This window comes from Crinia signifera, chromosome 1 (genome assembly GCF_055691185.1).
Source record: "Crinia signifera chromosome 1, ASM5569118v1, whole genome shotgun sequence".
Taxonomy (NCBI): Eukaryota; Metazoa; Chordata; class Amphibia; order Anura; family Myobatrachidae; genus Crinia; species Crinia signifera.
Genome location: NC_139217.1, coordinates 47,843,178 through 47,855,997, shown reverse-complemented (window position 1 = coordinate 47,855,997; position 12,820 = coordinate 47,843,178). Strand labels below are relative to the sequence as shown.

Genomic DNA, 12,820 nt, shown 5'->3' with positions numbered 1-12,820 from the left:
TTGCTGCCTGCTGTGTGTTGCACAACATATGTGAGTTTAAGAAAGAACAGTTTCTACCAGAATGGACCGTACTGGAGCCTGAGGAATCAGATCACTCTGCAGATTCTGAGATGTATGAGGGGACAAACACATGTGCAGAAGACATTCGCAACACCATTACCAATAACATATTTGCTTTAACCCACTAGTGTACTATAGTTTTTAATTTTCAATAAACTTCAAAAACATTTCTGTTTGTTTGTACATATTTTATTCATATGTACAACATATATTTTTTTAGTTAAATAGCATAAAGTGTACCAAAAATGCACATAGAAAAATATAATAAAACTGTAATGACAATACCCAAATGCCTTACATAACTTCTGTACAGGCCGGGTGGGCAGACAAATAAACAAAAAGTCAATAAACACCTCTACAGCACATGGTAGCGGGGGTTTTCCTTTCTTGGAGCCGTTCGATTCTCCGCATGACTATGTGGACCAGCCGCATAATCAAGGCAGTGTGGTGGAACTGTGGGAGGCTGAGTTGCACCCGGTGTACGCTCAGGGAAATGGCAATGATTTGCTGGAGGCTGAGGTGTCCCAGCAGCATACTCGGGGCACTGCGGAGGAACTGGTGGAGGCTGAGGTGCACCAGCTGTACGCTCTTGGAAATGTCGAGGATTTGCTGGAGGCTGTGGTGTCCCAGACGCATACTCTGAGGAGTGCGGTGGAACTGGGGGAGGCTGAGGTGGACCTGCTGTACGCTCAGGGAAATGGAGGTCATTTGCTTGAGGCTGAGGAGTCCCAGCAGCATACTCAGGGAAAAGGTGTGACATTGGTGGTGGGTGAGGTGTGCTGTATGGCACCATGTTCCCCTGGGTTGGGCCTACAAAATTTGGTTGGCCTGCGCTATACATTGGATAACCATACTGAAAATTATTGTGTGGTGGCTGGGGCAGTGCATGGCCTTGTGCCCTAAATAGACTATTAAGGAACTCCATCTGCGTATCTCGGTTCTCTCGATTGATACGCTCATGCATACCAACAATGGCAGTAATGAACGTGTTCTGTAGGTCACGCTCATTGTCCATAAATCGCTGCAGACGAGCATCTTAATGAACTTGCATCGAATTATCCATTTCCTTCAGGTGTTCAAGCATTACGGTGGTCATTGCTTTTGTGGCTTGTTCCATCTTAGTGGACCTCTTTCTTCTCAGTGGCACATTATAAACTATGGGAAAAACAAACAACACATTACTATACAAGACTATAATAATGTTACTTCTCCTTCTACCCAAAAGACATTGTTGGTGCCCATGCACTTGGAAAACCATCTGTGCTGAAGGCTAGATATCAGTAAAACCTTAACTTCTCATTCAGATGTGTTAGCAATGTTGCTGACAGGCCTGAATCAGATCCCTTCTGCACAGATGCATGTGGATGTTAAATTTCAAAAATACTTAAATAAAAAAGCAGTGTTGGCACATGCATGCTTGAGGCCTTTTCCCTCCTGCACTCTTGCTACATGCTGCAACATATTTCTTTAATAAACAAAAATATAGTACTGTGTAATAATGGTGTGTGTAAAAAGTTATAAACTTACTGTTGGTCCGCAACTTTGGACGTGCACTCTGTGGCAATGCTTCAAAGGCTGGACTTCCTTCAGCAGGTAGTGATGATGCAGGCGTTGATGGTGGTCGCTGCAAAGGTGATGGCGGATGCTGCACAGGTGAAGAGAATGCCGTGGGGCCTACAGCTGAATTGTGGGAGTTAAATGATGAATCCAGAACTTCACATTGGGCTTCACCATGGACAGAGCGGGAATCCATTTCACTGTCTGTGGCCTCAAGGTCAATGGGTGACGCTGCTGCTGCTACTGCGTTTTCTTCACAGACACTTGCTGCACTGCCAGCAAAACTGCTGGAGGAGGACAGTGATATGGGATTAGCCAGTGCAGAGTTCCCAAAGATGACATTACACTGGTCATAAAATGGCCAGTCCATACGGGCACCACCACTCTTCCTCCTGTTTAGGTCATGGACCTTAGCATACTGCTTCCGCAGGGCTTTGAGTTTATTCACTACCTGTTGCTGCGTTTTGACGATGCCACGGGCAGACAGGATTTTGGCGATGTTGTAGTAAACAACGGAGTCCTTCACTGTGCCGGTCACTTGCTTTTTTATCTCCTCCTCTCCTCTCACTGCTAGCAGCTCGAGCACTTCCTCATCCCTCCAGTGCGACATGTCTGCTCTCCTCGACGCAGCATATGGACGTCAGACGCAGCATGAAATGGACGTCACGTCACCTGATCACATCCGCCAATGAGCTTCTTTTTTTCCATCATGTTTGAAAAACCCGTGTCTGCGCTGTTCAGACTGAAGTACACCCGTGTTTTACCCAGGAAAAACCCTGCAAAAAACCCGTGTGTAATTCCCGGGGCATAACACCCGGGAATTTCAAAAGGACGCGTTCACACTGAGACACGACACGGGAAATTACCGCTCGCCCTGCCAAATACCCGGGTTTTTTAGGCAATGAGAACGGGGTATTATAGATTTTATCCCTTGCAGAGTAAGGATAGGGAGCGTACAAGTTGGTGTATTGCTCACCTATATAGAAGCAGTGTCCAATCCCTGTATGTAAAAGTTCCACAACCCGACGGCTGTTTTTTTATGCCGTTTATAGTAGCCGGTAATGTGCATTTGCCAGACAGTGTGCGCTGGCTGTACTGCTATTTCATTTAAGCAGATGCTCCACTAGAGTGTAGGTCTCAGCAAACAGCGTGATCCGGCAAAGGCCCTTATTCTGATTGACGCGTACTTTACCGCATACTTTCGGATCGCGTCTTTACGGCGTCTGCGCATGCGTGGAGAACGCTACGCGCATGTGCCACGCCTTGACTCCGTACCTGTTCGGGCAAATCCCGTACAAAACTGGTCACCGCAATCATTCGGGAAATATGGGCGTATTATGGGCGTCATGCGGAATGACACATGGGCGTAGTTTCAAAGTGGGCAAAACGGGGCGGAAACATGGGCGGACACGGGGGAGTACACTGATGTTGGGGGGCGTGCATTCGGATACCACTCCGAATGCACGCGAACAAAAAGGGAAGAAATGTGCGGTGTCCAAAAGGCCACTATTGCTTTGCGGACACCACTCGTTCCTGCGGGAGGCGAACGGACCGCCTAATGACTACAAGCATTAACACCTGAACCCAATAAAATCGACTCCTTTACTCATTACTCACTAATAGGACGCTTGTCAGTGCTTTAATTGAAACCATTGCTGCTTCAAGGAAACCTTACTAATCACCCACATATGCTGTACTTCGGACACACTTTAAACCTGCTAACAATGGACATGACTAAATATTAATACTAGCAATACACATGTGTATGCGACATGTACTAATTAAACCACACAATTGTTGTAAAGTAAAGAAATTTATTTATATACATTTCACAGTCAATGCCACTGTGATGCAATGACAAAAAAATGAAGATACCAAAAAATACAAACCATGGCAGGAATGTCCCAAAATAAATTATAATACAAAACAAATATAATTGCACACAGATGGACTCCAGCACCTCCTATGTGCCACTGCACATGCAGCCAGTGGGAAATGAGGAGGCTGCTGGCCCTTCTACAGCAGGCCAACCTGCACCTGACCATTCTACAGCAGGGCAACCTACACCTGGCCCTTCTGCAGCAGGCCAACCTGCAGCTGGCTCATATGCACCATCAGCAGAATCATTTTGAACACAACCGGGGACTTAGCAACATCACATCAAGTGCAGCTGACAGTAATGGCAGGCAAAAGAGGGCAACAGGGGAACCAAAAAGGACATTTGAAGCAAGGGCTCATCTGGTTACCCTCAGCACGTGATTGGACACAAGAAGCTGACACACACAGTACAATGGAAGATTTGGGATGAGATAACGGTGGAGATTAATGCAGCCACAAGTTCATTTTCGACCACGTTTGGCCTTGGTAGGCTCCTTGGCCTGTGCAGCAGCTCTTCGGGCACGGCCAGATGCTGGGGCAGGTGGAGCAGATGCTGGTGAGGGGTTGGCTGGTCTACCCCTCCTGCCAGCAGGGAGTGTTGCTGGTGGTAATGCACCAGAAACGGATGACATTAGGACCCTGTTGCTGGTAACTAGCTCCACCATAAGCTCATTATGGTGGAGGAGGAGATCATTTTGGCGGGCGGCTTGCTCGGCCAGCACCTGAGCACTTGCAGCCATGGCCTGATGCGCCTCAGCCATGGCCTGCAGGCTCCCAGCGATGGCCTGCTGGGTGCTGACCAAGCTCGCCATGATCTCCTCGGTCCTATGCATCCGTTCTGATGCCAACTCTCCCTGCTGGTTTATGTCCCCAAGCATCTGGGCCAACCTGGCCAAATCGGCTTGGGCCGATGGCTGCTGCTGCACAGGCCTACCACTGGGGCCAGGTGGCACGGACTCCTCCACCTCCTGACCAGAGTCGTCACCAAGCAGTGGGGTGTCTGTGGAAAATGATAAACACAATTAGGACACATTCTAAGATAATTACTTGCACAAGTTTATGGCATGACAAATATTTACCTTCAATAAAAGACGCAAACACTTCAGCTGGGGCCTCGCTATCCATCGTGCTCACCCCCCTGACCTCCTCAAGTGATACACAGCTCTCGGCCATCAACTCCAGGGGGGTGAACTCTAGCCCTGATGGCATGGGCCCGGCCCCAGATGTCTGGCTGTGTTCCCACCGCTTGGTCATCTTCCTCTTCAGGTTGGTTTTGAAGTCCTGCCACCTGCAATGTAAGTTGACATATTAATACATGTCACTCCAGATGTTTGCTGTTGCTGCCATTGCTCTGTGCTACATATTACGACATGTGCTTAATGTCCAAAAGATAACATTACATGCAACTATGATATCAACCGTTACAATACACATTCACAATCACCCTACTCTAACTCTCAACCAAATAACATGTCAATAATGTCTGTGTATGGTAACAACCTCACCGGCCATTTGCAAAATCCATCTAAGCATGAATTCAATCATTACTTGTCTATTACTGGGCACATGTATCACAAAACAACTTGCCTCTTCTTGACATGGTCGGCCTCACGAACTTGTGGCGCAACTTCATTAATCTCTGCCGTTATCTCTTCCCAAATCTTCCATCTGCGTGTGTGTGTCAGCCTCTCTGATGGACACTCAATCAAATCACGTGCTCGGGGAACCAGGATGGCAAGCTCCTGTGCTTCATATGCCTTATTTCTTGTAGTTGGTTCCTCTGTTGCCCTCTTTCTCCCCTTGCCACGTCCATGGCCACGCCCCCTGGCACGTGTCGCTGCACTTGAAGTGCTGGCCATGGTACTATCTTGTGAAGTCCCCGGTTGTGTTCCAAAAGATTCTTCTGATGGTGCATATGAGACAGCTGCAGGTTGCCCTGCTGCAGAAGGGCCAGGTGCAGGTTGCCCTGCTGTAGAATGGTCAGGTGCAGGTTGCCCTGCTGTAGAAGGGCCAGCAGCCTCCTCATTTCCCACTGGCCGCATGTGCAGTGGCACATAGGTGGTGCTGGAGTCCACCTGGTCAAACAGTTGCTGCAGCTCCTGGTCCACCTCTGGTTGTGATCCAGACATGTTAGCAACAACATTGTCACATTCTAATACACCTTTATATACTGTTTGTGTATCCTGTTTGGCGGACATCAGCGGCAGCTGCGTTCCGTGCACGAGCGTACGTCGCTGTTTTTTCGCGCCGCATACGGTGGCGGAAATTCCATTGTGTAAAACCTGGCGAAACTTCTACATGAAATACTGGTCACCAATTCTAACATTGCATAGAATCTTCTGATACACCTGTGACTATCGCACAATACACATGCTATTTGCTAGCATGACATGACATTTGGTTCATGACTACTGTGGTATTGTGGCGTTTGATTGCAAGCTAAAAGTAGCCCAATCCCTTAGAAATTCCAGGCCACAAGTCATGCAATACTCATCACTACTGTTATAGACCACACATGTGACAGGCCTATAAATAGTGAGTTGCTGCTAGAATCATTTGTCTCCAGATCTGGACTTGTCAGGGTCTAAGGTAAGCTCTTCCATGGTCCTTGTAGATATGATATCCATTAACAATGTAAGTGTATGAATGTATGCACCATTGCCTCACTGACTACAGATTGTTGGGCCAGCAAAGTCTTTGTAGCATTATTGCAACATGTCACATGTTCACTATTTCACTCACAGGTCTTAAACCTGTGTGTGTTCATCTATTGCAGGACAACATGTCCCAGCAATAGCTGGAATGTCTCATAGTACATGATGTCGGCAACAAATGCAGACACCTTTGATACTCAAGTAGTGTTTAGTAGTTCGATGTTGTAAGCATCTGTGTGTTTAGGACGGTGTGTATTGAGTTCATATTATTGTTACATCATTATAGAGTCAAATGGATCTTCGGGATTTTACAGGTCGGCCATCTATTGTACGTATTGAAGCCTACAAATCTATTTGTAGTGGGATATGGCCATTATGTGCATAGGTGCATCAGTATTTATGTTCATTTCTTTATAGGTTGCTGAAGCAATGATGCGGGACATGGAAAGGAGGCTAAGGGCACTTGCGGCTCTCCCCACTCGTCGCCCAAGGAGGCCAGGACGTGCTAGAATCTATCGCACACGGGTGACTCTGTTTGCTATGCCCGATGATGAGGTACTTACTAGGTACCGGTTACCGCCACATGTAATTCTGGATCTGCTCTCGTTAATTGAGAGTGATCTGGAACCTCTACACGGGATCACGACAGCAATTCCGCCTCACACACAGCTGCTGGCGGTGTTGCATTTCTGCGCCTCAGGATCATTCCAACAAGTAGTGGCAGTACTTGCTGGAATATCTCAGCCGGCCTTCTGCCGAATCCTGAGGCGTGTGACGTCGGCCATGTTCAGGCGCAAGGGGCACTTCATGGCCATGACATTTGCCACCGAGACCCTGCGCAGAAGCCAGCAGGCCTTCCATCAAATTGCTGGCTTCCCTAATGTGATAGGGGCTGTGGATGGCACCCATGTACCATTTGTGCCTCCATCTCGAAGTGAGAAGATATATAGGAACCGCAAATTGTTCCACTCACTGAACGTGATGGTGGTATGTGGCCCATCCATGGAGATTCTCGCCTTCAACTCGAAGTTTCCCGGAAGTGCCCATGACTCTCATGTCATCCGACAAACCGGGATATGGCAAAGACTACAAGAGCTGGAAGGCCGTGATGCGTGGGTTCTGGGTGACTCCGGTTACCCATGTACGCCCTGGCTACTTACGCCGTACAGCTACCCAGCACCGGGCCCACAGGAGGCATTCAATCGGGCGCATGTTGCCACCAGGCAAGTGGTGGAGCGCTCAATTGGCCTTTTAAAGGGTCGATTTAGAGTGCTCCACCGCACTGGTGGTGACTTACAGTATGCGCCTCAAATGGTGTCGAGGATCGTGGGCCTGTGTATATTTTTCCACAACATTGCTGTGCGGCGTGAGATACCCTTTGATGAGTGGGAGGTACCATCTGAGCCGCAAGATCCGCCCATGCGCCCATCCCGCGCCCCTGAATGCCGGAGGGGATACCAGCTGCGGGACTCTGTGGCGCAAAGATACTTCAGGTACATTTTATCTAGTGGACCAGAACACACCAATTGTTGTAAAAATCACCCCTTCAAATAAGTACAGTGTGGTAGTTGTCAGTGTTACAAAACGACAATTAGCCAGCCTGCCCTCCTAATGGCAAAGAAATAGTAGATATTTATCATATGTGCTTAGTTTTGGGGGAAGTACAATATAGGTGCTCATTATTATACCTTGTACAAGGGATCTTATGTGTTTGTTATATCTTCATTATTGTAGTTGATACTATCCCTGATGACTGGTGAGTACATTGATTTATTCTCTAATGTGTTGGGGATTTTTTCCTGTGTTGATGTATGATTTGTTTGCAGATATATATATATATATATATATATATATATATATGATATTTCAATTTATTAACATGTTTAAACATTTCAAGGAGCAGGCAGGCAGGCAGCCAGGCAGGCAGCCAGGCAGGCAGCCAGGCAGGCAGCGCTGGTGTATAATGCTGGACTCAGGATACCTGCAAGTATGTGTATGTGTCTTTTAAACATAAATGTACGCATACACATAGATGCATAGAGTAAGTAATGCTAAGTACAGCTATGCGTTGCTAAGCTATAGCACGCGTTGCTTGGCGGAGCGAGGCCTTATTGGATTTGCTAAGTGCATACACACTGTGTTTTATATATATATCAGATTTGCTCATTCCCATACATCAGCACTACTGTTTTTAAGGCATGCGAATTTGTCACCATTTGTGTTGGCGCAGAGACGCTGTTCATGTAAAGATGAACAATAAAGTTATTAACACAAATAACTGTGATAAACCAATGACACCACCTGATTGGTTGATTGATGCCATTGTTAACATGGCGGAGACACGCAGGGCAGAGCCATTTTCGCCTGCGGAGCTGAGGGCTCTGGTCTCCGTCATGGAGACAAGGCTGGGCCGTGCGGGGCCCTTTATCACAAATGGGCAGAAGCGGCGGGCATATGCTGCGGCAGGGCGCCGGATTTACGCCCGCACCCGGGTGCGGAGGAGCATCGGCCAGCTCGAGAGGCGGTGGTCGGACCTCCGCAGGCGCCAGCCCCAGCTTCTCCAGCAAATTAGGGGCGAGATAGCTGATTGTGAGTATTTTAGCTATGAAATTTCGCACTTACATCATACCATCTATAAACAATAAAATGTGTCTCATGATAAGTGGGTGTCCATGGGTTTACAAGTCCATAGACTGTTATGTGTGCTTCTTCCTGGTTAACATGCAGTCATGTGGCTTTTATATGTAATGACATAGCATTCATGATTCAGATGCATACAATGTGCCAGATCTAATATGTGTTCAACATTGATAAATGCCTGGGTTGTAATGATTGAACAAATTACTAACAATCACATAATAACTTAAATGTCACATTTTGGAGTCCATTAACAGTAAGGAGCTACTTTCAAGCATCGTTTGCCAACATTATCACCCTTCCATGTATGTCTTGTTATGGATTACTACATGTGCCCCAATGACCCGACATTGACCATGATTTTGTTTTCTACCACACAGCACGAGCCCGAGCACGACAGGCACGGGAGCAGGCCGAGGCAGCCCTGGCGGAGGAGCAGGCGCAAGAGCGTGATGAGGAGGTGGCGGCGAGGGTGGAGGAGGAGCAAGTGGAGGAGGAGGAGGAAATGGTGGAGGAGCAAGTGGAGGAGGTGGAGGAGATGGTGGAGGAGGTGGAGGAGATGGTGGAGGAGGTGGTGGAGGAGGAGGAGGTGCCTGAGGAGGTGGTGGTGGAGGAGGTGGAAGAGGAGTTGGTGGCAGAGGAGGAGGTGGAGGAGGTGTTGGTGGCGGAGGAGGAGGTGGAGGAGGTGGTGGTGGTGGAGGAGGTGGTGGAGGAGGTGGTGGTGGTGGAGGAGGTGGTTGTGGCGGAGGAGGTGGAGGAGGTGATGGTGACGGAGGAGCTGGCGGAGGAGGGGGCTGAGGAGGCCACGGTTGCCCCAGAGGTGTCCGAATCCGAGGGGGAGGAGGCGTGTGAGGCCCCGGAGTCCCATCAGATCGGTATGTTTACATAATGCATCATTCATGAAGTAGTTGGACTGGTATTTGTTATGTAGCACTGGTGATTAAAAATTTTGGTACAATACTATTAATACAGACCCCAAAGTGGGTAGCTACAGATACTGGGACGGGTTAGATGGGGTGTCCAAGGCATCCCTTTCATCCAGGACACCTCTGAATTACACAGGTTTGTGGGATGGCTTGGAGCTCCATTTTGACTGCCACATAACCGTTGCAGTTAAACAGGATCCTGGAGTAAAGGGATGAGTGGATCATTTGTGGATTAAATTCACCTGCTGCAAGCCTCGATTCTGACCCATCATATAGTGGAATCTATATTGTTGTTGAATGTTATTTATAAACTATAGGATGTATGCTATAAATGGAGTATGGGCCGGCCTACCTTGGAATGGAGTCACAAGTTGCCAGTGTCCCAGGAGCCTCCTCTACCTAAACACCCCCTGTAGTTCAGATTGTTTTTTTGGCCTCACAGAATTGTAGGTTGGTTTAGACTGAATTATGATTTTGAGGATGTGTACTGTGCATTCCTGACATTTGCATAACTCCCATGCCACGAACCATCACTGAACTTAGACTGAGGAGATTGTGACAAGTTCTTATTGACGGAGGCCATGACATGCTTGTCATTGGTTAGTCATGGGTGGGTTGTAAATGAGAAGAAACACTATGACTGTTATGTCTTCTGCAGAGTAAAGGGTAGAGGGAAAAAAACACAGTATGTAGTAAATAAGTTTGCATGTATGTATATATGTGTGTGTCATATCTATTTATCTATGTGTGTCTCTATCTCTCTACATATATATATATATATATATACACATGTCACCTAGCATTTCTGCAATTTATGTAGCAGTATGTGAAATGTATGCATGAATATCATGACTAATTTTTGCCCCTTTGACATGCCCACAGATGACACAACACCGGCAGATGAGGGGGTTCGTGGGGCCCTCCTGCGTGCGGAACACCATTTACGATTATTAATCGCGGATCTGCAGGACCTGCGCGATTTACTTCTTTAATTTTTTTTTTTTTTTTGTTGATATTTAATTGTTAATTGTTCCTCGTAATAAATAATTTATGCAAGTTCAAAGTTGTTGGTTTTCTTTGCACATTAAACAGTATATGTGTAGATTGTTTATAATCTTTTACACAGGGTCTAATACAAACCATTGCACTTCAATTGCTGTAAGGGTTAATGTGTGCAATGCATGTGTTAGGCATGCTTGTAAGGATATATTGGCATCTAATTGATTCCAATTCCAAATAAGCATTTTTTTATGAGGATAGGTAATTGAATAAGTGGGTCATGTGATGTATTGCAGAATATACATAATAGTGGGTTGTTTGGCGTAAATACTCCGCTTACGGGCGGTAGCACCGCTTGGCTCCCGTTCGGATGCGGTATTCCCGAGCATACTCTGTAATACTCTGTAATACCGTGCAGAATCGGAGTGTTTCCCCCGCACACGCATGGTTTATATGTCGTCCGTAAACACGCCCTGTTCTTAAAGAGTGAGTCCGTCCGAATGCGGAGGACACGTGGGCGTTTCTACGGACGATGGCCGCACGCGGCAGAACACCGTGGCGTGCGGACCGCTCCGTAAGAATGCGGGAATATCCGCACCGATCAGAATAAGGGCCAAAGTCGGGTGTGACAGTCGAGAAACCCCACAGGAAATTATGCTGACGTCAACGCGTTTCGTAACCACTTGTTCACAGGAAACTTTCTCAAGACAGATACATCCCATCAGTCGAAGAGCTATTTAAAGGCAGAAGTGTCTCTCATAGCCATCAATTATGCAATTAGTACATTAATAAACAAACTATGTAAAAATATATGTAGATAAGCAGTGTGTCCGGTATTCCAAAACAATATAAAAAAACCTAGTACTTTAGACAGTCCTAGTAATCAGTTAATTATAAATAAGTTTGTTGTACACAAATAAAAAATAATAAAATAATAATATGTTTCACTGATGATTTAATCATCTGACATTAATAGTTGGGTTTGTTGGTAATTATCCAAATAATATAATTAGTAAACATCCAATAGGTCCCAGAGAGAGAGATAGACAGCTCATTAGATAATTTCAACCATTAATTTAGTGATTTATAACATATATATATATATATATATATATATATATATATATATATATATATATATATATATATATATATTTAGTGCATCTGTTATTTATTTTTATTATTTAGTCTCAAATATATCCATATTCCATGTCACCTTGATAAAGATCGCAGTAGCGATTGAAACGCGTTGGTGATCGGGCTGGAACAGGGACTGCAGGAGAAGGACTTAGGCATTACCAGCAGAGGGGACTCGCTTGGGACTGAATCCAGACGGGACCAGACGTTACCCCTGACATCTATGCTTTATATGAGAACATCCCTAATCGGATTTCTCATATATTTCTGGTAATTACAGAACTTTTACTTTTCCTCACCACCCCTGCCACAGCACTTTAGCTTTTACTTGTTTTATATGTATCTATGTGTTTTATATAAATAAAAGGACTTCTGCACTATATGCACTTTCCTTTTTTTCACATACTGCATGTAAACTGGATGAAACACCCTGGGAAAAAGGACAAGGATCCTAAGAATATATGCTGATCTAAGCCTGTCTGTCTGGTTAACCCCTGATTGACTGATACGGAGAAGAGGAACGGTACCCCCATTAAGGGATGCATATTTCTTAAATTCCTCTTCCTATTAGTGGCGCCTACATTGGGTTTATCCCAACCCCCTTTTCTTTTTCTGTATCTAAAAAACAGGTGGGAGGACACCTGAAGGGATTATCCACGTGGGCCGCCTATTTGCGCACTGAAAGGGACTTATATGCCTTTTTGTCTTCACTTTTCCCAATGTCCCTGCCATGTCTTTAAACCCTCTAAAAAAATTAAATTTTACAAACACACATTGGCTTCTGTTTTGACGATGACCTCCTCGTTTGAGCTGAATTTTTTCCCCGTGAGCCACAATTTCAGGTTAGGGAACAATAAAGAAGTTGCAGGGAGCCAAGTCGGGCCTATGAATCAATCTGAAATTTAGTAAGGCGTTGTTTGAAAGATGGTAGTACACAATAGTAATACCAACTTTCCTCAGCAACGCCACCTG

At 46.0% G+C, this 12,820-nt stretch overlaps 1 protein-coding gene across 1 annotated transcript; it reads right to left on the bottom strand.

The window, feature by feature from the left end:
- Window positions 1–1,096: 1,096 nt before the first annotated feature.
- LOC146079909 (uncharacterized) lies at window positions 1,097–2,528 on the bottom strand. Its single transcript, XM_083186659.1, has 2 exons — window positions 1,588–2,528; window positions 1,097–1,215 (listed from the first exon to the last, which is right to left on the bottom strand). The coding sequence occupies exons 1-2, from the start codon at window positions 2,225–2,227 to the stop codon at window positions 1,097–1,099; spliced, it is 759 nt and encodes a 252-aa protein (XP_083042785.1). The 5' UTR covers window positions 2,228–2,528.
- Between the last annotated feature and the right edge of the window lie 10,292 nt (window positions 2,529–12,820).

Coding starts and splice junctions, on each gene's coding strand:
- LOC146079909 (XM_083186659.1), bottom strand. CDS start 2,227: ATGTCGCACTGGAGGGATGAGGAAGTGCTCGAGCTGCTAGCAGTGAGA. Junction 1,216..1,587: donor TCCAAAGTTGCGGACCAACA/GTAAGTTTATAA, acceptor TTTTTCCCATAG/TTTATAATGTGCCACTGAGA.